The sequence below is a fragment of the Macaca nemestrina genome, chromosome 13 (assembly GCF_043159975.1).
Source record: "Macaca nemestrina isolate mMacNem1 chromosome 13, mMacNem.hap1, whole genome shotgun sequence".
Taxonomy (NCBI): domain Eukaryota; kingdom Metazoa; phylum Chordata; class Mammalia; order Primates; family Cercopithecidae; genus Macaca; species Macaca nemestrina.
Window position 1 is genome coordinate 17,636,096 of NC_092137.1, and position 23,672 is coordinate 17,659,767.

A 23,672-nucleotide genomic window follows, 5' to 3' on the forward strand; every position below is an offset into this window, starting at 1 on the left:
GCCCCGTTTAGCTTACAGTCTACTAGGGAAAAAAGGGCACAAATCCACAATCCTGTGAACATTTCTTCACAATTGTAACAAATGTTCCCTAAGAGGGGACCCAGTGACATGCATGTGTGTAACAGGGGTCTGACCAAGACCAAATCAAGGTCTAAAGAATGAACAGGGGTTCACTGGGCCAAGGGCAACAAAGGAACTTTCAGACAACAGCAGCAGCACGGCAAAGGTTCCATGACCATGGCAGGGGAGGGAGAGACAGCAAGGCCCCAGAGAGTGAAAGCGGCCCAGGGACAAGGGAGCCAGGGGTACCCGAAGCTGGACACAGAGGCGGGAACCAGACCCAGAAAGGTCTCTGAGGCCTGGAGACAGTCTTTTTCTTTCTTCTGAGAACAATTAGATGCTATTGACGGGTGTGGGAAGGAAACTTGACCAAACATGGGTGTGCAAAGTTTCCCCTGGAGCTGTGGTGACGATGGATGGAAGGGCCTCAGTGTAGGGGAAGTTAGGAAGCAATGAATGTACCACGACAATGAGGTCCTATTCCTGGGGGGAGGCCTCATGAATGTGAAGAGCTGAAAGCCAAAACCAAATATCAAGTGACCTCTCAAAGGCATATGGTCAGCATCTCAAGGCACATGAGACCCCATCACTAACCTTCTGCCCATTGGCAGGAGGTCTGCTGGAAAGGCTTGACCATCCCAGTTAGGGCCTCAGCCCCCAGGGCAAGGAATTAGGGGTGAGCTCATCTGAACAGCTTCTGTCCTTGGCGGCTCCCACAGGAGGTAGACAAGCCCAGCAGGCCTAAAGCAAAGAGCAGCCTGACAGTGCATGAGGGAGAGGGAGCCTCCGAGGTACAGCGTAGCCAAGGAAGGTCAAGACCCCAGAACAGAGAGACTGAGGGTCTGTCTGCAGGGCTAGTGTGGGAGGAGAAGGAGACTGCAGTTGGTGCTGGGAAGAACCAGGGCTTTGGCTCAGATGGCACTGAGTTTGATACCGCTGCACCCCTTAGTGATGTGACCTCATGCCAATTACTTACCCCAGAAAAATGACCCTCCTCCAAGTCCTACCCTTGCTGAAAGAATCAGCTGGGGTGGCCTGTGAGAAGGACCTGCTTAGGGCCTTGTTCCATGAGAGACACTCATGAAACAGTAACCACTGTCTCAGCAGCAGGGCCTGAAGAGGTGGGTACAAGACCAGGTCATCCAGAACAGGCTAGAAGACACTGGCTAATTCCGGCAGGGTAAGGGGAGATGACCTTGGAGGTGGAGCAACTGTATTGCAGGGTGATTGTATTTGTACGTTCACAGGTCAAGCGAAATAGGCCTTTGAAATTTGAGAACAAAAGAAACAAAACTGACCCAAGTGAGGGTGTTTGAAAAGCAACCATGTCTTACGAGGGACTGGGTGGCAGACCTCTCCAAGACTGTGAGCAGCGGAGCAGTCCAAGAATACTCTTCTGGTGTTTTGAAGCCCTGTTTCCTATCATGAGCTCTATTTCCAGCAGACTAATGGGCAGAAATCTATTCTGAGGTCTGAGGGCTGCCCAGCATTAGCCAGGAGCTGGGCCTTGGGCAGAGCCCTGGAGAGAGGCATCCTCCAAAGTCGCCTTGCCGCCACCTCTCCTGACACAGCACATCAGCTGTTGCATGGGCAAGGGCGAGTCCTGGCCAAGGCCTTGCTTGTGCCCACCCCACCCCCACCCAAGGGTTGGGCTGGAGAACTTCTTGGGGAGCTGCCTCCTCCATCACATTGAGGCAGTGAACCAGGGATCTTTGGAGGGGAGAGATTCATGTGGGAAATGTTGCAATATTTTCTCTGGAAGGATAAGCTATCCAGGCAGCAATGGTGCTGGGGAGGGCTGGGAGAGGGGGTGCAGAGGAAATGTTAGTCACTGGAGAGAGGCACAGTGTTTGTAGATCACACAGCCTTTCTGTGCCCACGCTGGGTGGAGCCCTGGAGGCCCAGAGGCTAATGTGTCTGGTTCTCATGCGCCACCTCTTAGAGGAAACAAACATTTTGATATTCACAACTAGATAGATTACTGAAAAGAAAGAAATGCAGAGTGGGGCCCACTGTCTGTAGGAAAAGCTCCTGCCCTGTTCAGGAGGAAGCTGGTTAAACCACGCAAAGACTCCTGTTGTCTGCCTGGGGAAAGAAAATACCTCAAGTGTTTCCTGGGGTTTTCTTCTGTGGGTTGGTCGGTTCAGGGACAGGGTGTAGAGTACAACCGGGAGCAGTCAAGGTCTGTGTAATCCCAAGATGTCTCAGACTGTGAAACTCACGGCTATGATGAAGAACAATGAATTGTCAGCAACCTGTATATTAGGATGGGGGGAAAGGACCACACACGAATGTTTTAAAGCTTGAAACTGACAATATCATGTCCGTTACTTTTGTTCGCAGGTCCATACGCTTGTAATTTATCACAGTATAATTTTATACTTCTTTATATGGTGGTTTGATTAATGCTTATTTCCCCCCACTGTCCTTAATGCTCTATGTCTTTCTTCTATTTTATTGCCAGCACCTAACACCGTCCTTGACACATAGCAGCTGCTCAATGTTGAGTTAAAGAATGAGTCAGAAAGTAACTCAGTAGCATCTTAGTAATTTCCTTGCAGTACATAAGTGCTGCCAGAAGGTGGCAAAAATACTCAGAGCAGAGAATTTCAAGCTTCAGAGGCAATGGATGCTAATAATTACATAATGCAACAAATTTGGTTGCTTCATCAAATGTGGAGTTAAGTTTATTTCCTCAGCTAACACTTGATTAAGATAAATCTCAAGGTGTGGCAGAAACGGTCAGAAAGATTTGCATTCAAATCCAGCCTCTGCTGCAGACAGCCAGGAATCTTAGGCAAATGCCTTTGACCTTTCTGGGCTTCCACTTCCTCGTCCACAAAATGGAATGTACAATGTCAGATTTTGTTATGAAAAGTAAGTGAGAGAACACTAATACACACACATATGTATATACATATACATATGAGTGTGTATATATATTTATAATTTTTCAACCTCGAAGTTCTTCCTATCTATCATATTATTTATAGATTATTACTGCCATCAAATATTACTTCCATGTCAAAATTTAATACTAGAGTTCAAGCAAAATACATTGAGTTAAAAAGAAATTGAGCAAGAGTATGCAAAAAAAGAAAAATACTGTGCTTTTCAGGCCCTGTTGTCCTCCGAGAAAAGTAAATCTGAGTTCAAGACCCTGACTTCTTCCTACAGAAATTGAAGAGAATGCGGCTTCGTTTCTCTGTGATGATCCATCTAGAGTTGAATTATCTTGTCAAAATAAGGAGCATTTTCCTAGTTAGAAAAACTCAAAGCACTCAGAACATGATAGGATAAATTTCCTAAAGGAAATAACCCCTCCAGAAATTTGAGGGCTCTTGAGTACACACTCAGTTCTAAAGTAAACATGTTGGCTGTAAAAGTCAGTATACAGACCTTCTGCAAGGCATATGTAACTTTTATAGCTCAAAATTTACCATTGATTTTTCTCTCAAGGTTTTTTAGACCTAAATTAATTTTTAATATTCTGACCTAAGATGCCCGGCTATTTTTAGATAAAACTGTGAAATATCCCTTAACCTTAAAGTAGGCTGTGAGACATAAGATAGTTAAAGCATTACACTGCCAGCAACCTACATGAATGGAGGTTTCGTGCCCACTGGTCTCATGCCAACTGCACATAGAAATGCTGGCGGGTAAACAGCACTAAGGGGACTTGGGATCCTGCCCAGGGGCTCGCTCTGCTCCACTCCAAGTCAGATTCACAGGTGCCAGCTCCACCCAGGCCCCTAATCGCGAGGCAGATGAACACATCAGCAAATGGCACCCTCTAGAAAGGGACCAGGACCACTCATGCATAAGGCACAGGAGGAGCAAACTTGCCTATTTGGAAGTTTTCAGGTTCAACATTGTTTAGTTCAAAACTCAGCACCTGGCAGCCTGTCCTCAGGTACCAAGCACCTAAGTAGCATTGAGGGTGAGGGGCTGGGGTCATGCTGAGCTGTTCAAAGAAGGAAAGCCCTTCCCTCTACAACTCCCTCCTTGAAATGAACACTCATTTTCTGAGCTTTAGTAATACTTTGCCTTCTCCTCTGTTCTAGTTCTTATCAAGTAACATGACCAAGCCAGTTTTGAGTAAAGTCCCCCCATTAACTGTGCAGTCTCGGAACACAGAGACCTTGAGGTACTGCCCTCTGAGACCATAGTACCCAAGACGGGGCCCGACATGAAAAAGAACTTAGTGAATTTTCATGAATAATGAAAAATGAAGGATAACAGAAATGAAAGATATGTTTAGGGGACGAGGAAACATAAGAGAACATTGTCCTTTGTAACCAGGAAAAGATATGTTTGATGAAAAAAAGAAATGGGTCTCAAATGTTTATTTCGTGAGATAATAAAATGATTGTTGTCATTTTCAGCCACTAGCTTTTGGGGTGATTTGTTACAGAGTAACAGTCTCTGGAACAGGTCATTGTGCCTAGCAGTGGGTACTACTGAAATATAAGCAATGGGTACTTTCTTCCTCCTGGAATGCTTGGCTGTTCCCTGGGCCCCATGTATAGAATCCTTCTCTGTTAAAGTATGTCTTATGTCTGGAGGGAAATTTTCTACCTTCCAATGTGCTTCTAGGTGCAGGAGGAGTGGGCAGCAGGGCTCTGCAGGACCCAGGGCGGGATGCACAGTGAGAAAGATGGACCAAGGGCTCCTTGAGGCAGATAGCCCAGAGTGGGCTAAGAGGCCATCTGTATGAAGGCTGCTCACCTGGTCCACTTAGCAGGTGGCAAAACTTATGAAGGAATAGGGATATCAATGAGCATCCTCAGTAATCTTCTATAGACCTTGTAGTGCTTGTCTGTAGAGCCCAGAACCCAGATTTTTTCATCCAGAAACACATACATAACTTCTCTGCTTTAAAATAGCACACGGTTTGTTTTTGGTTGTATTTGGGGCTTTGCAGTTCTTCCTTGTTAATTATCAGTACTACCTGCTGTTTGTGACTGGCCTAGGCTTATGTCCAAGGGAACCGAGGCCACCACCTACTGATTCCCTATGGCCTTCCCTCCTTGTGGTCTCTTCCCTTTCCTCCTTGTGTCCATTCTCTGCCTCCCACACACCCCTGGTGACAGTTGGCTCTGTGAATAAACCTCTTTATGTCTCTCGAAAATAAGCCCAGTCATGTTCTATTTTTAATGGGTTTTAAATGTCTGTTCTGCAAAAGAAAAATCCCTGCAAAAAGAAGTCAGAAACTGGAACCTCACCCAGGGAGGGGATAAGTGTGGGCCCAAGACGAGGGCTGGTGGCAGGAAAAACTAGGTCCAGGCACCCTCCCTCTGGCCCTACTGGGCAGCAATGAAGCTGGATTCTCATATCTAAAGGAACATGGAAGTTCGTGTAGCACCGCCTGTGTGGGGAGAGAAACTGCTGTCTGCCTCAGTCTTGTTCCTGGGGGCAGTGAGCAGAGATGCTGCAACACTAGCGTCAGGTGGTGCTTGTTGACCAACTCCAAGCCCCATCGACTGAAAGCCACATGTCACCAACCTCACCCACAGGAAACAATGAGGTGCCTATACCTGAGTACCTGCTGTGAGAAAGCCTCCCCTAATGCCTGCCCTTGACAGTCAGGCCAAACCGCTCTCCAATGGGTGAGGCTCTAACAACGCCCTGGAGCACCTGTGGTGCTGTCATTAGGAACCTACCTCGTCGCCCCAATTCCGTCCCCTCCCAACACCTGACTGCATGTGTTCTCCTTTGCAGTTCTTCCCTTATGGAGACGCCTCCAAGTTTGCCCAGCATGCCTTCCGAACCTTCGACAAGAATGGCGATGGCACCATCGACTTCCGAGAGTTCATCTGCGCTCTGTCCATCACCTCCAGGGGCAGCTTTGAGCAGAAGCTGAACTGGGCCTTCAATATGTATGACCTGGATGGTGATGGCAAGATCACCCGAGTGGAGATGCTGGAGATCATCGAGGTGAGGCCTGGGGCGTGGTTGGCGGGTGGTGGGCACAGAAGGAGACCCCACGGCAGCCTCCTAGGTGCAGGGCCTTCGTGGTTCCTTCTCTCTCTGCTTGAGCCCTGCCAGCTGCACACCACGCCTGGACTTCTCCCGCTTCTGTTCCCACTGCAGCACAGTGCTGTGGAGGTCCCAGAACCAAGCCTTGGGGCCCGTACTGTCATGACAGTGGCATTGTCATCTGCCATTCACTCACTACCGGATCTCCCGTGAACCTGTCTTACTGGGCACAAAGGATGTCATGGGCTCAGCTTCTCTTGCGTTTGGCATATCTCTGCTCTGCCTCACTCCAGCTGCACCTAGTGGGGTTCCGAGGCTGTCAGGGGCTCCCGGGACATCCTTCCAGGTTCTGATCATTCCACAGCAAGCAGGCTTTGCCCATCGTGTTTGTGAGTAACCCAGGATTCCTCTGCCACGCCAGCCCCTGCATACTGCACTCCCAATGTGAAGGTCTTCTTGGTTTTCCTCTCTCTCTGCCCAGCATGTCCTCCCCTGGCCTTTGGGGGCTCCTCCCTCACTTCACTTCCATCTCCGGTCCTATCCCACCTCCCACAGAGGCCTTCCTTCCCACATCCCTTCCCAAATATGCCCACTCCACCCCCACACCAAAGCAATCTAACCCTTACCAAGAGGGGTTTTGTCCCAACGTTTGTCCCTGCCCCAGATTACCTTGTTCAGTGGAATATACGGCAGAATGCAAGCTCTGTGAGGAGGCTCTGCCCTCACGGCTGCATGCCCAGCACCCAGACCCAGCCTGGAGCCTGGCAGGCATGCAAGAGCAGATGCATGATTCAGTAGCTTTCCTTTGATTGACTGTCTTAGCATGGATTCCCACCCCTGCACCAGCCACTCTGACCAAGGAGAGAAATTTACCACTTGCTGAAGGTAGAGCCAGGTGTCTGGGGGGATGCCCCATCCAGACACCAGGAGCTGAGATCAGGCGGGATGGATCCCCACAAGAAAATGGGATGACTGCAAGAAACAGAAGCCAAAGCCCCAAAGTCCCCACAGCACTCTCACTCTCCTCCCAGCTTCAGAGAGAAGTCACCCATCAACCCGCTGCCTGGGAAGCTGGCCTTGTTCACTTGCACACCCTCTCTTTCCACATCTTTAGTCTCTTCTTCTCTGTTGGCTTCTCCCCTTCTATCTTCAATGCCCACTCCCTTTCAAACATACCCAGAAAACTAACATCTTAGTTCTTTATTTGTATTCCCTTCATTCAATTAAATATATATTTTTTCAAACAGGTTATCAGAAAAGATACAGCACAATAATTCTAAATACGTGGCTTGATTTTCTCATCTTTCTCACTCTTTAATCTTTTGTCCATCTTCCACACTTAACTTGGCTCTCTCCAAGGTCTCTCTATAAGGTCCCTACAGAGTTGGTTTTTCCAAGTTTTTTTCTCTTCTTTGACTTCTTGTCATTTCCCCTCATTGGCCACCAAATCCCTTTCTCTCCAAAACTTTTCTCTCTAATCCTTGTCAATGCCCTTCAGCCAAAGTCCCCAAGGACATACCCACACTTACACAAGTTGAGTTTATTACTGCTTGCAGTGAGGGAATCTTGGTGCAATTCAGCAGGAGGGTGTTAGAAAGGACTTCTAGGATCTGCACTTTGGGAGGGTGATTTGGGGAGGGTTTGGGGAAGCAGAGGTTTACTGTGGATTGGGTGCTGTCAGGGAGTGGGGACACTTCTGTGATTGGGTATCTAGGAGGGGGGCCCACACACCGACTCAATGCTCTAATGGGTGAAGAATCAGTGGTCACTCATCATAGCCGGAAGCAGAGATGCTTGGTGTTTTGGGTCTGTGTTCAGATTTAATGACAGAGTGGTCTTATTTTTGCCTTGCTCCATCATGGTCACTGGTATTTTGTGACATTGGTTATGTTTGGTGTGAAAACTGAGTGTGAGGGCCGGGCCAGCTCCCGGCAGCACCAAGGCTGTCAGCAGACAGTCCAGACCAGCTCCTGGCTGTCAGCGGCTGCTTTTCTTTCTCTTAGTTCTTTCACATTTCTCCCCATTGCTTCTAGCTCTTCCTTACTTCTATTCAGCATAGCATTCTCATGGGGAGCTTTTATGGATTGATTTCTCACCTGGTTATGGGTCACATTTTCCTGCTTCGTGATACGTGTAATAATTTTTATTGGTTCCTGGACATTATGAATGTTACACTATAGTGTCTGTATTTTGTTGTCTTCATTTATAGAGTGCCGAGATTAGTTTTGACAGGCAGGTAAGTTATATGTAAATTAGTGTGATTTTTTTGAGGCAGCTTTATAATTTTAAGCTTTTAGAGCAGATGGAGAGTAGGTTTTCTGAAGTAAGTTAGCCCAGTGACCAAGTTGTGACAATTTTGGGGTTCTTATTGATTTTCTCATATATTTAGTGAGGTTTCTGTACTCTGGCTGGTTGGAACCAGCCCGGTGTGTGGTGATACTTATTCAGATATTTAAGTGAAAGAAGATATATCAGAGTGTAACTAGACAGAGAATATAAATACAAAAGAGGTTTCCAGAGGACTGAGGCCCTGGGGCAACCTGATGTTTAGAGGTGAAGAACATGAGGCAAATAAGTAAAGGAGATGGAGAAAGAATTGTGAATAAGGTCAAAGTGAAAAAGGAAAAGTGAGAAGTCCTGGAAGGGAAACACACTGTTTTGCGGGGAAGGAATGGAACGTGCAATCATGTCAAACGCTATTGATAGGAGGAGTAAAAAAGAAAAGTAATCATTGACAATTGGATTTGGAAACCTGGAGGCCATAGGTGAACTCACCGAGAATAGTTTCAGAGGAGTTGGAGCAGCCTAGGAGAATGGGAGTGGAAGAAGTAAAGACAGTGACTATAGAAAACTCATGCAAGAAACTTTGCTTTAAAAAGAAGAGGAATGGACAATAGCCCTCCCGAATGCCCAGGCATTTAGCAAGCTCTCTGCATTAAGAACTAGAATGCTCTGCAAGCCTGTGTGAGCACCAGAGTTGTTCAGCTTATTGTTCGGAAACTTCTTTGTGGCCTTTCAGCCTCTGTGTGCAGCCTAGTTTCCAGACAGACATTGAGGAGACCTCCTAGGCAGAGTGCTGAAGTTTTCTCTCTGCCTAGCTTCCTCTCTGGTCCTCTACCCCGAAACTTCTGGCTGTCTTCACCTTCCCCCTCCAACTGCTGTCTCCTCCAGTCGGTGAGACAGCCCTGCTTGGGACCCTCCTCCTTGTGCTGCAGTCCAGGAAGGAATTCCAGGCTGAGATCATAGGGTTCATCTACTTTGTTTCCCACCTCCTAGGAATTACAGTCTTGCAGTGTCAGTTCTAAAGTCTGAACACAGCTATTTCTTTTATTTTTGTCCAGTTTTCTAGTTATAGTGAAAGGCAAGTCAGTACAGGTCCATCAGGGCTGGGAACCACAGGGGCAGGTTCACAACGAGTTCCAAGTCTGGCATGCCCGGCCTTCGTGATATTATTACCTGTAATAGTCTGCATCTGAAACGGCCCTTCTTGGTTGTCGTGTTCACAGTCCCAAATGCAGGGCTGCATCATGGATACAATTATTGAGATCCTGCCATTTTCAGAGTTGCTTCCTGAGGTTCAGGAGGGACCTCTTGTGTTTACATTTCTTATTACCCTGACTTTATTAATAGTGCACTTGTCTTGTTGTCTTCATATCCATTGCCTCATGTAAGGGCTTTTGATTTCACCTTTTAAAGGCCAGGGTGAGAGTGGCAGCTCACATATGGATGGACCATTTGTCTCTTTTTAAATTCCAGACACGGTACACTTTCCCTGCTTTTCGCTTGTGCACCACTCTGGCTTCTAGACTAGTCAGGACCTTGTCTACCAATTATCCACAAAATGAAATTTCGGAAAGTCTGCCTCTTTTAGAGACAACTTTCTTAAAGTGTTCCATGATACATCAATACCATCTAGCTACAAAAGTAAATACACACAAAATATTTTATCTCAGTGGAGATTTTAACTTGTTAAATAAAGCGCTTTCTAGTTAGTGGTTTGCTCTGATTGGCATTTCTAAAAACAACTTTATGAGTTATAATTTACAGACCATAAATTCGCCCATGTTAAGTGTACAACTTAAATGATTTTTAGTAAATGTACAGAGATATGCAACCATCACCATAATGTAAATGTAAAACATTTTTATTCCCCCAATTAGATCCCTTATGCCCAAAGGCCTGCTCCTACCCCAGGCTCTGGCAACCAACACATCACTGTGTCTCCATGGAATTGGCTGCCTTTCTGGGCATTTGACACAAATGGAATCACATCACATATGGCCTTTTGCGTCTGGCTTCTTTAAATTTTTGAGATTTATCCATGTGGTAGCATATTCATTGTCTTCTGTTGCTGAAATAGTATGTACTTTTTACTGTATAGCTGTATCCTATTTGTTTACAGTTGATGAGCACTTGGGTCATTTCCACATTTTGGCTATTAATAATATTGTTGTGAATGTTCTCATGCAAGTCTTTGTATAGATGGGCATTTATTTTTAAGGCACTTTTCTAAGAAAGAAAATAATTTATACTTTGGAAATTCCATATTAAGAATTGATTGTATACAATTAGTTGGCCTGGATAATTGAAATCTTCTCACTCTACTCTTTAACTTATAAACAGAGTCCCTGCTCCACAACTCTCCCTAAAGTAACTTTTTGCAGAGTTCAACTTTAATGGTACACCTGGCTTGGTTGGCTTACTAGACTCTAAGTTTCTAATCGGTTGGCCCCACATTTCATCTTTTCCTAAATCCCCAAGGCTTTCTGACTGTTTTCTGCACCTAGATGCAGAATGGTTTTTTGTTTTGTTTTGTTTTGTTTTGTTTTTTTTGAGACGGAGTCTCACTCTGTCGCCCGGGCTGGAGTACAGTGGCCGGATCTCAGCTCACTGCAAGCTCCGCCTCCCGGGTTTACGTCATTCTCCTGCCTCAGCCTCCCCAGTAGCTGGGACTACAGGCGCCCGCCACCTCGCCCGGCTAGTTTTTTGTATTTTTTTAGTAGAGACGGGGTTTCACTGTGTTAGCCAGGATGGTCTCGATCTCCTGGCCTCGTGATCCGCCCGTCTCGGCCTCCCAAAGTGCTGGGATTACAGGCTTGAGCCACCGCACCCGGCCGATGCAGAATGTTTAAAATTGAACCCATCGTGTTCCTCCCTTAACCTATTCCTAATCCATCATTTCTAATCTCACCATTGAGCCACCCTTTCTAACCACTTCCTCCAGCCAGAAACCTGGCAGCCACCCCAAATTCTTCTATATCCAATTGGTCACAAGACTCACCCATATTTGATTATGTCATCTCTTATTCAGTAGCATTTAAGGAGTTATTTGAAATAAAGTCAAATTCTTTATCCTATCCTAGAAATACTCTGTGATCTGCTTCTCATTTCCCTCTCTCCAGCTTCATCTTTCAACACTTCACCTGGCCCTCCCTCCTACTGCCCCTTGCCCCACATCCCATGTTCCAGCAGCTAAAGCTTTTTCATTTGATCAGTATTTATTGAGTCCTACGATGTGCCAGGCATCGTACCAAGCCCTGGACTTGCAGGAGCACATGGTTTCTAGTTCCATAGAATGTACTCTTTAGTGGGGAAGACGAAGCAGTTATTTTAATAAAGGCGAGATGTATTCTGATGGGGAAGATGGTATGGGTTGTCACAGAAACTTGAGCACAAGGAGTGAAACTCCTCTGGGGAAAGGGAAGCTGAGGCTTGGAGGATAGGTGGGATCCAGTCAGGTGAAGGGGAGACAAGAAGAGCTCTCTGTCCTCCTGGGTTTCTGGTAATATCACCTACAATGCTCTGTCCTCCCGGGTTTCTGGTAATATCACCTACAATGCTCTGTCCTCCCGGGTTTCTGGTAATATCACCTACAATGCTCTGTCCTCCTGGGTTTCTGGTAATATCACCTACAATGCTCTTTTCCACAAGGCTATCTACAAAATGGTAGGCACTGTGATCATGATGAAAATGAACGAGGATGGCCTGACGCCTGAGCAGCGAGTAGACAAGATTTTCAGCAAGATGGATAAGAACAAAGATGACCAGATTACACTGGATGAATTCAAAGAAGCTGCAAAGAGCGACCCTTCCATTGTATTACTTCTGCAGTGCGACATCCAGAAATGAGCTGATGTCAGTGCTATGGACTGCACAAAAGTCTCAATGTTCCATTCAGTCTGCAGCTATTCACACACACACACACACCCACACACACACACACACACACACAAATATTGCTTGGACTACCTATAAATGGACTTGCTTCTTGTGTTTGAAACACTTGTGTGCATGAGAATGTCATTTGCTAATGAATTTTAAAAGCATATATAAAACAAAACAAAACAACCTGCCACAATGTGATATGTGTAATATCATTTCATAAAAATCCCTCTTCCTCCAAAGCCTGGGCAGAAATGTACTGCAAAGAGTTATATGATTTCTTGTTCATGTTTTGCTAATGCTCGTATCTCCTTGATTACATAATGTTAGTAGCACTGAGACCCCCACGGTAATGTAACTTAATTATAAGCTATGTCACTACCCTCCTGTAAAATAGTATTGGACAGACACAGAGGGACCCTTGGCTCCTGTGTCTGGTCCACACACCACAAGAGCTTGTATTATCAGTGAATATAAATGTACTACATTTGCATGCCTTTTGGGTTTGCCTTAATTCTTACCTCATTTGCATCCTATCGATCTGGAAAGAGCTGTTTTGGATGAATGCAGTATAAAATGTAAAATCCCTGCTAAATGACTTATTGATTAAGCATATCTATCTATATATACATATACACAAAGATATTATTTATCGGAAGTAAAAAAGATGGAAGTGTATTGGTTTCTGTTTGAATTTTCAAAGGCTTCCAATGTGGTGGCAATAAATGTCCCAAATAAATTTATAACAATTGATTTTCCCCCTAATTCTTATTTTATAATTTTAAAATAGCAGCAGATGCTAGCAACAACTTACTAAATCTACTCTTAAATACACAACTTTGGAATTTGAAGAATTAATGACAACAAAAGGGAAAAAAGCAACTTTCCAGCTTTTCATCCAGGCTCCCAAAAGAGGGACAATGAACACGGCATGTGAAAAGTAGAACAGATTTGTTCATCCGAAAAAAAATGTTCATTCTCTGACAATAAATTCTATCTCAGTGTGACTTTGGTGCTAATGTTCAATGCAACGATGTGGAGCTGTACACACACAGTAGGTATGTTCAATGCAACGTTGTGGAGCTGTACACACACAGTAGGTATGTTCAATGCAACTATGTGGAGCTGTACACACACAGTAGGTAGGCTGCGGGCGGGTGTCCCCCAACATAAGTCAGTAGGAAAGAAGACGTCTGTCTTCCCAAATCTAAAGTAGGCAAAAACACAGAAGTAGTTATTTTTAATAACAGAATAGAACTCTGACTCTTTTGATCTTGAAAGAGGCAAAAGAGATTCCATCAAAACCTCTAAAAGCAGGTTTGCATTTTCAGAACATGCGCCCCTAGAGAGCTGAGTTTTTTACACTGCACTGCCCAATAGTACTTTCTCTGATGATGGGAAGGTCTACATCTGCACAGCACACTGGCTATAACTGCACGTATGGCTACTGAGCACTTCAAGTATGGCTAGCGTGACTGAGGAACTGAATTTTATACTGTAATTAAATGTAATTCGCCACATACAGCTAGTGGCTTTAGTAACAGTTTAGTGCTATATTATTTATTCAAGTACTTTTTATTGAATGCATTTTTTACCATTCTTTATTTGTCTTAGGATCATTAAATAACACTAAACTAGGGCCTAATGATTCTATTCATTCAACAAGAAATGGTGACCTCATTACAAACACTTAGAACACCAATGGTACCTGAAACACGGATAGAACCAAAATTCTGCCCTGAGAAGATAGTCCTACATGTGAATAGAATGTCCTAATACCCTTCACCCTTGTGCATGGTGAGCCCAAACTGCAGGCAGGGAGAGATCAGGGAGGCACAGTACATCTCAAGACTCCTTCCTCACTAAGTGAGGACGGGCAGGTGAGGAGCTGTGGAGTGCTTCAGAATGGCACCAGGTTAAACCAGGCCCTGAGTAATTCATTCATAACAAATCTTCACTGGTCACCTACTGTGCACCTAACATCATGCTTGTGTGGTGAGGGAGACACACTAAATACACACAGACAGACAAATGCCAAATTATAACACCTATGAAGAAGGGCAGGGCAGGATAACAGGGAGGAGACAGACGGGATACTTTGGTGGCCCTACCCACAGGCTGGTGAGGTGACATCTGAAGTAAGACCTTCATGAAAGGAAGTGATGGAAAACAAACCCTCCAGCAGACTCACTGGTTCTTTTTATAAATAAAATGTAGAAGCTGGGCCAGCAAGCAAGCATCTTCTTATTCACTTAAGTCCCTGATGCTGTGAGAGTGTGGACTGGTGCAGTGATGCTGCAGAGATGGCCAGCAGCGTGTAGCTAGAAGTATACTATTCCCTCTGTCCCAGCATTCCCACTCCAGGTGTATTATCCCAAGAAACTCCCACTGAGAGCTTTAAGGGGACTTGTCCCAGGATAGTTGCGAGACGGGTATTGGAGGCAATGTAGCGGTTTGTCACTAGAGAAACAGGTAAGGAAAATACAGTGGATACACCCTATGGCACGCTACACAGCAGCTGGAAACAACAGACCGATGGACACGGTGACATGGACATTTAAAAAATGCTGAATGGGGGAAAAACAGCAAAATATATTTCCCAGTATTACATTCATACATAAATGAAAGATGCATTCTCACAAAAGAACTCTAAGGTCACATAAAATAAAAGGAAATATCACATTATAATGGTTTCTATAGGATTGGGTGGTGATGGGAGTGGGTTCAGTTATTATTGCTCCATAACAACCTGACGCGCAAACCTAGTGGCTTAAAACGAAGACAATCATTTTATTATTTTTCCTGGCTTCTGTGGGCCAGAAAATTGAAAAGGAAGGGCTCAAATGGATGATTCCACCTCGTGGTCTCTCATGTAGTTGCAGTCAGGTGGCAGCTGGAGCTGAAACAGGCCTGGAGCAGCTGGGGGCTGATTGGGGATTTCTGCGCCTGCAGTCTCGGGGGAGTGGTGCTACTTACACAGGGGCTGTGGTCTCCAGCACAAGTATTCATGCAAAGTTGGAAGTTTTATCTTTTCTGACTTAGCCTCTGAAGTCACGAAGTATCATTTCCACAGTATTCTACTGGTAACAAGAAAGCCACTAGCCCATCCACATTCAAGAAGGGAATCAGACTCCATCTCTTGATGGGGTGAGGCAAGTTTCTAGAAGAATATGTGGCATAAAAGATACTGTTGCTATCATCTTTGGAAAACAGTCGGCTACAGTCTACCTTGTGGCCACAGTTCACATCCTTTCCCATGCAAGATTGTTCATCCCCTCTCAAGAAACCACAAAAGTCTCATACCATTATGACTTCAGGGTCAGGCTTGAGGCCCAAGAGCTCATCACATAAAGCTCCTCAGATGTGGTTCTTCAATGATAGCACACTGAGTTGCATTCTTCGTGATCCAAAGGCTTGTGAAATCGAGAGAGAATTATCTCCTCTCTTCCCTTCCACACGCACTAGGCAATGGTGGTACAGGCTTGGAATAACTGCAACAGACACACTATCCAAAAAGCGGGGAAGGGAAAGTGCACGGCAATCTCTGGTCTATGGCAATTCTGAAATCCAGCCAGGTACACCCTGGAAGGTCCTTGACTAGGGTTTGGTCCTATTCTCTGGGGGTTTCTCTCCATGATTCTTGGCTCTGCTTTCTGTGCTTGTTTCTACCCTCTGGGCCATCCTTCCTTTTTCATTAAAAAAAAAAGTGTTTACAGCTGAGTAGTTTTCTCAATCTACTGCCTGCCTATACAATTTCAGGAGTAGAAAGACTCCTCATTTTGTACTGTCTCTTTGTCTTTCAGTCTAAGCTGACCTTATTTTAAAAACCTTATGGGTTTCTCAAGTGTCAGTTTATGAAATCCACTCCATTAGCAGAGGCTCATTGGGAGATTGCTGAAGAACACCCCTAATAATCCGAGAAGCCCTACTGTTTAATGGAGGGAACCCGAAAGGCACAACTTTAGAAGGCAGACTGAAAAGGTCTAAAAACACTGCCTTAGATCTTTCTGAGGTCCTCACAGAGGACCTTACAGTCCCATCCTGGATTTGACTTTTGCACTGAAGCCATTTCATATTTGAAAATCAGTTTTCACCTTGAAGAGAGTCTGCAAATGAGAAACAGTCTCACCTCCTTTATATGTAATTGCTTTTCTTCATTCATCTCTCTTCTCACCTTGTGTCACAGGCAGCAAAGAGCAGCCAAGGGGTCCTTTTCATGCTTTGTCTAGACATCTGCTTGGCTAGATCACCTTACTTATTGGGTACATCTCCTATTTTCCATGTTACCATGGCATCAGTGTTGCCAAACACCTTTTCTCCCACTCTCAATTCCTTCAGCTCTCCCCAAAAACATCCTTGAGACTTCAGGCTTCTGGTAACAGCTTCTGCAAGGCCCTTTAGGGGCTGTTCATGAACACTCTCCTCGAGGCCCTTCCACCCAGTGCCACATAGCTTATTTTTATTTTGGTACTTATGCTTCCAGATACCAGTTACTATCACTGTATAACAAATCACTACAAAGTTTAGTGACCTAAAATGATGACTTAATTATCTCTGAGTTTTTGTGGGCCATGAATTCTCAAACGATTCACTTGGGCAGCCTGGCTTGGGATCTGTCATGTAGCTTGAGAGAGATGGTGAAACAGAGGGTCTGGAGCAACCGAGGGCTGGCAGGGCATCTGTCCATGCAGCCTCAGGCTCTCTTCACAGGGGCTCGCTTTGGCTTTCTCACTGTGGCAGCCTCAGGGAAGTGAGACTGCCTCCATGCCAGCACAGGGCTCCAGCATGGGTATTCCAGAGCTCAAGGCCGGACTTTCATTCCTTTTCATTGCCTTTCTGGCCCAGCCTTGGGAATTACAAAGTATCATTTTTACTGCATTCTGTTGGTTTTAAGCAAGTTCCATTTAAACACACATTGTATCTCAGCAACCTGAATCCTCGCTGACCTTGATATCCTAACCAGCTACTGGGGTTCCTTCAGACAGGACTAACTACGGGCTTCCTTTAATTAAGTGTGCCTGGGTTCTACTGGTTCTAGCTTACACTCAACTGCCATTTTAATTAACATGTTAATTAGCTGTTTAAGCCCTGCTGCTGGTCTGAAGGGAAAAGGCCCCCAAACATCTTTCTATTATTTTTTTCAGAGTCTTGCTCTGTCACCCAGGCTGGAGTGCAGTGGCACAATCTCAGCTCACTACAACCTCTACCTCCTGGGGTTTAAGAGGTTCTCCCATCTCAGCCTCCCGAGTAGCTGAGATTACAGGCATATGCCACCACGCCTGGCTAATTTTTGTATTTTTAGTAGAAACAGGGTTTCACATGTTGGCAAGGCTGGTCTCAAACTCCTGACCTCAAGTGGTCTGCCCGCCTCAGCCTCCCAAAGTGCTGGGATTACAGGTGTGAGCCACCACGCCTGGCCAACCCCCCAAGTGTCTGATTTTCTATACGTCTAGTCTCAACTCTTTCTGCATTTATAAGTCCTAAGTTTCCATATTTCCTCTCATTCTGTAAATAACTCTAAACTATTTTAAAAAGGAAATCATACTGCTTTAAGGCTTCATTTTTCCTGTAATTCATTCATTCAGTGTTACAGTCTCTGGATGAATATAAACTACTTTCTTAGAGGCCACTTATTTCTTCCACACAGTTGGAAATCACATGAAGAAGTAAAGCACAAGCTTAAACAGACGTCCTCACGGCAAAGGATGTACAGGCGTCTAGCAAGAAATGGTCAATCAGAGCTTCTAAGTAAAATATCGCACTGTTTCCTGAGCTTCTTTTTCGAAAACAATTAAGTTTCCGACATAGTTTGGGCATGCAATTTGAATTTTTTCCCAGCATTTTGCAGGTCTTCAGTATCCTAAGTCATATTATTATTTTCCAAGTTCTTACATTTACCAATGTAAATTTTCCCATCAAGTACGTGCTTAACTAGCTGATTAGTATCTAAAGAATTATCTCAAGGTTGCATACTCAGCCCAGAGATTCCATCTCTCCACAGAGCAGCCATTACTCCCTCCACTTCTGCATTGCTCCTACCTCTGTGAATGAATCATTGTTCATCCAGCTATTTAGGCCTCAGGCCCCAAGAAAATTATTTTTGATTTCTCTCTCACAACTCCAGTATTCTCATAGGCAAGTCTTCTGCCTATTTCAAATCTGAATGTTTCTGTCTCCACCACCTTAGTCCAAGTCACCATGCCCAACCTTACCTGGACCACTGCAAGTCTCCAAATTGCTCATACTCTTTCAGTGTTTGCTCCACCTTAATCTATTCACACAGCAGCCAAAGGATTCTTTTAAAATGCATACACCACATCTGTTGCTTACCATAATTTTAGGGCCTCAAATGATCTCTGTCTGCCTACCTCTGAAGTTCACCCCCTACCAATCCTCCTTCCCCACTAAGCTCTACCAACACTGGCCTTAAAATTCCTAGACATGAAGTTCATTCTTATCTCTAAGCCCCATGCACTCATTCCTTCTGCCTGGAACTTTTGCCTTGCACATTTCCCTCCTCACAGCTTGTTCTATCACTTGTTTCAGGCCTCTGCTCAAATATTGCCTTCTGTAGCCTTGACACGCCATTCAAAATACCGGCTGGGTGCAGTGGCTCATGCCTGTAATCCCAGCACTTTGGGAGGCCAAGGCGGGCAGATCACCTGAGGTCAGGAGTTCGAGACCAGCCTGGCCAACATGATGAAACCCCATATCTACTCAAAATACAAAAAGTAGCTGGGTGTGGTCACGTGCGCCTGTAATCCCAGCTGCCCAGGAGGCTGAGGCAGGAGAATCACTGGAACTCAGGAGGCAGAGGCTGCAGTGAGCCAAGATCGCACCACTGCACTCCAGCCTGAGTGACAACGCAAGACTCCGTCTCAAACAAACAAAAAAAAAACAAAAAATACCAGTCCTCTCTGCTCTCTCAAATCCTTACACTGCTTTATTATTATTCAAAAGAATTAGCAGTCACTGAGATTATGTACGGTATTGCTTATGTCTAACTAGATTTCAAACTCCATGAGGACAGATTTAGTACGATTTTAAGTACTGTTGTGTAGTATTTTAAGTACTACAGTCTTCTCAGTAATTAAAACAGTCCCTAGCTCATGGCAGGAACTTAATCATTTTTTAATGAATTAATCTCTGCATTTTCAAACTGGAGAAAAATTAGGCAGAAAAAGTCCTGTTAAGCTTGCTATAATTAGTGAGTACACTCAGGCCACTTCTGTTTCCATGGATTCTATCCAGATGCCAATGCTAAAATTAATATGCTAACTATCAATATTATATATGCTTTAGAAAATTTCATTTGCTGACTCAAAGAAACAGCTTATTTATATTCACATTATTACTTTGCCAACCCTTAAATAACAAAACCTGTTCCTACAAATATTTTGATATATCTTCAAGTCCATGGGTATTTAGTTCAAGCCATGAAACGTTACTAACTATACTTTTAGTTACTGCAAATTTCAAACCAAGTTCTCCTGAAAATCCGAATTGTTTAAAGTAGAAGGCATCTATGTAGATGCACAGCTAAGTCATAAATGTAACCAAAAAAGTATTGCCCCAGGACAAAGTTTATAAACATTTTCTCCCCCACGCCCCACATCTAGTTTGTACTCAGGAGAACTTTCAATCAGATATTCTAGATCACTTGGTTTTCATCAGTCCCCAACATTTCTAATACAATTCATGACTACCAGCCAACAGCTTTCTACACAGAATTTAATCATTTTGGTCTCATAAACAGCCCAGACATGAGGAAGACATGCCCCCCGGCCCCTGGGAAAAAAAAAAAAAAGCACTAGGAAATGGAAGAAATGAGACACGAAAACTTGGAAAACATTTAAGAAGACAATTACTGAATCTTTAGTGTTGATTACTAATTTGAGTAACTATATTTTTTACACTTTGGTTTATGAAAACTCATCACATTTGTCACTTTAAGAATGATTTTAATCATTTCTACTCCCAAAGATTTGAGAAGGTAAGATTTAAGATCCAAGTAAGCCTTTCTTATTTTCTGGAACTTCCCTCAGTGATAGCTGCACTGATGACAAACTAGGGGTTGAAGAGTCACCTGTATGATGTATTTAGGTCACGATTCACAGAGGATCAATTTAGTCAATTACTTTCCCCAATTCACAAAAGCATGACCTTAATACATATAAATTGTTTTATTTTTAGAAGTTACACATGTTTTAAAAGAACAATTTCTTTTTATTCTTTCATTCTAATAATATTATCACTACTTAGAACATTAAAGGAAGATATTTTCATTTATGATAGTTGAAACCAAAACTTTGTAAGGCCAAAGCAATGAATAATCTTCAATTCAACAAGAGATGCTGGGATACCTGAGGATTATGTTTCCCGTTCTGTATTAAAGAGCACAACATTCAAAACTATAACAAAATTCAGACATTAGTTCCTTAGCTAATGGAAGTTTATGTATTTGGTATACTCTACTTCATTTTTAATTTGGAAAAGCACATGTTAAAAATAGTTTTAATACAAAGGCATTATAAATGTAAATTTAAAAATCAGACTTTGTATGATCAGTGAGAAATGTTTAAAATATTCAGCACACACTTTCCTCTTCCTGGAAATTCTCAGATTAGAAAGCCCAAGTTTGTGAACTTCTCATTTGGCAACAAACCTCAATTTAAGAACTAAAGTGTCTTAAACTTCTTCTTCCACCGAAAACACAAACAAAATCCAGTTTTCCTCAATAACTAGAGAACAGTCCCTGCTCTTAATATACTGCCCTTTTTCTGAAAATAGTTCAATTTCATAAACATTTATTCTAATATTTATTGCTACTAATGTAAGGAATGTTTCTTGATATCCAGTATGTTCTTTAAAAGTTTAGCATGAATCCTAGTATCAAACAAAGAATACAGGGAGCAATAAAATTCATGTTTTCTAAAATAAAAAGTTCATAAATATAATTTTTTACAATAACTATATTTAATCATTCTAAGCAGCACACTTTTTAACACCCCTAAATTAGGATGAGTCTTAGAATTGATGTCAGCTCACCATCAACTGCATGGCCTCAGGATCCTGGAGCCACCAGCTACTCTCCTGCTCCATGAGGATCCACCCTCCACTCCCAGTTTTTCCAGCCCTTCTCCCAGCCTGGTCTGCACAATCCCTCTAGCCTGTGTCCTCTCAGCTAAGGACAAGCCTGAAGAGTCCCTGGACTGCAAACTGAGGGCTTTTAAAACAGGCAAGCATGCTGGAGGTCAGAGTGAAAAACTGTTATTATCCACTTCTTATACTGGTTACAACCTCTTGGTAGGGTGGACAAAGGACTGAGAAAAAGGCATGTGTAGAGAATTGGCAAAGCTTCAGTGCTCCGTACAAGTGTCTTACTGCCCTTGCACCCCACCCTCTGCAATGAGAAATCCCTCCCTTCATCCATTTTTGGTAACTATAGAATGTAATATCTGGAAAAGCAGAACTAAATATAATCAGGTGCTCAAACTTTTATTTTCTTACAAAATGCTATAGAAATGAACCCAAACTAAACAGATATGTACATGTATATATGTACAAAATTTTATTTCTGAAAAAGAATCTATAAAAATAGATGGTATAAAAAAACTTAAAAAGATTTAAAACCAATACTATGAAATTGATTTTCTTTTCTTTTTTTTTTTTTTTGATTTTCTTAAAGTAATAGTAATCTTAAATTGCTGGTTGTAGTGGGTTTTCTAGGCTTATTTATATGTTTGATTGTGGTTGGATATATAAAGGAGTTTCTTTCAGAATGCCTCCAGTCTCATTTTATTACATCAAAGAGTCCAGAATTTTTTTCCCTTCACAAATCCTTCACCATCAGGACAAGGCATGTTACGTTACAAATCAACTTTGGTCATCTTCTTCTTCTTGAGTCACAGGTCTGAAAGGCAATGTAGTTTGTCCTCTTTCGGGATCAGACATTCGGAGAATTCTTATCAGTTTACTTGATGGAAGTGAACTGGAAGAAGCAAAATCAATTACTCAAATTTCCAAGAAACCTTTTACCAATTAAAAAAAAATTCTAATATTACCTCATGAAAATATAAACCTAAATATTTGGCTATTATCTGGGATATGTCTAATATCTAGAGTTCTAGGAGAAACATCATTTGCAATAAGGAAATAATTTGTTTTCAATTTTAAAAATTAACTTCCTGCTAGATTCCATGGATTTTCAGTTTGGAGGAAAAGAAAATGAAAGAAATTTATATATCAACTCTTTTAAATTTCTGTTATTGTCCAGCAAGGAAGGAGTTACCTGAACATTCCCAACCACAAATTTAGATCCCCATATAATCACATGGCCACTTTAGAGACAGAATATCAACTCTAAGTGACATAGTGTCTGACACATTGTAGGAACCCAATAAATACTGACAGCAGAGTAGAACTCTTTGTTTAGAAAGATTGACATTTGTAAGTCACCAAGAGAAAAGAGGCAAGATTAGGGAAATCATAAATCATTTTAGTCCAAACAGAATTACTAAAATTATATTACTTTAGTTTGTCATGATAACGACAAAGAAGCGGACTCAGAATAGTAACAATTTGCTTCAGTTATGAAAGGGAAGTAATACAAGTAAAATTTAAATATCTTGAAAAGAGAAAAACATCCCAAATCTCCCGAACTAGTAGGGGAGTTAATTTTTATTTTCATTGGTCTTGTATGTATTTGTATTTTAAAAATTAAAATTGTAAAAGATTTATTTCCCCCTTTTGTATTCTTGATGTGTATCTAGAAAGTTTTAAAAAGTTACCTCATGCTTTGAGGTGTAAGTAAGATAAACTGTCTAAAACGCTGGGAATCTGCCATCTTCAGTATCAAGTCCATGGCAATTCTCCTATTAACCATATCCTGAAAAACAAAGGCAAAAGTTAGGATTGCTACTGTGTAAGTCACATTTCTGTAAAAGCAGCATTCTGTGGGCTGATACAAGCTCCTGGATTTTCATCCAGGGATCAGTCATTACATTATCTATGATGTCCAATAAATCTATTATACTGGAAAAGAAATACCAGAAACCATTAGGAGAAAATTGGCTGGCTGCAGTGGCTCATGCTTGTACTCCCAGTGCTTTGAGAGGTGGAGGTGAGAGGATCAACTGAGGTCAGGAGTTCGAGACCAGCCTGGGCAAATATAGTGAGACCCTGTCTCTACCAAAAAAAAAAAAAAAAACGTTGGGCATGGTGGTGCATGTCTGTCATCCTAGTTACTTGGGAGGCTGAGGCAGGAGGATCACTTGAGCCCAGGAACTCAAGGGTATAGTACGCTATGATCACACCATTGCACTGTAGCCTGAATGACAGAGTGAAACCCCATCTCTAAGGGAAAAAAGAGAAACTCTTAGGGGACAATAACTGAATAAATATGTCTTTCAGGTAATTTCTATAGTCAAAATATTTGTATGCATGGCCCCCCTCCCTCAAATACGTGTAGC

At 43.1% G+C, this 23,672-nt stretch overlaps 2 protein-coding genes across 5 annotated transcripts in view; one reads left to right on the forward strand and one right to left on the reverse strand.

Moving 5' to 3' along the window:
- Positions 1-13,208, forward strand: part of LOC105486443 (visinin like 1) — a 113,685-nt gene extending 100,477 nt beyond the window's left edge. For both annotated transcript variants that reach the window (XM_011749309.2, XM_011749308.2), the window contains 2 exons: positions 5,782-5,997; positions 11,971-13,208. In XM_011749309.2, the coding sequence (XP_011747611.1) occupies positions 5,782-5,997; positions 11,971-12,168 (414 nt within the window). In that variant the 3' untranslated portion in view covers positions 12,169-13,208. The remainder of the gene's footprint in view (positions 1-5,781; positions 5,998-11,970) is intronic.
- Positions 13,209-21,851: 8,643 nt separating this feature from the next.
- LOC105479902 (structural maintenance of chromosomes 6) overlaps positions 21,852-23,672 on the reverse strand; it is an 87,369-nt gene continuing 85,548 nt past the window's right edge. For 2 of the 3 annotated variants that reach the window (XM_071076262.1, XM_071076263.1), the window contains exons 26-27: positions 22,992-23,089; positions 21,852-22,192 (exon numbers count right to left, since the gene is read on the reverse strand). In XM_071076262.1, the coding sequence (XP_070932363.1) occupies positions 22,078-22,192; positions 22,992-23,089 (213 nt within the window). In that variant the 3' untranslated portion in view covers positions 21,852-22,077. Of the gene's footprint in view, positions 22,193-22,991; positions 23,090-23,672 lie in introns of those variants that run through there. The other variant, XR_011611479.1, reaches the window with a different exon arrangement.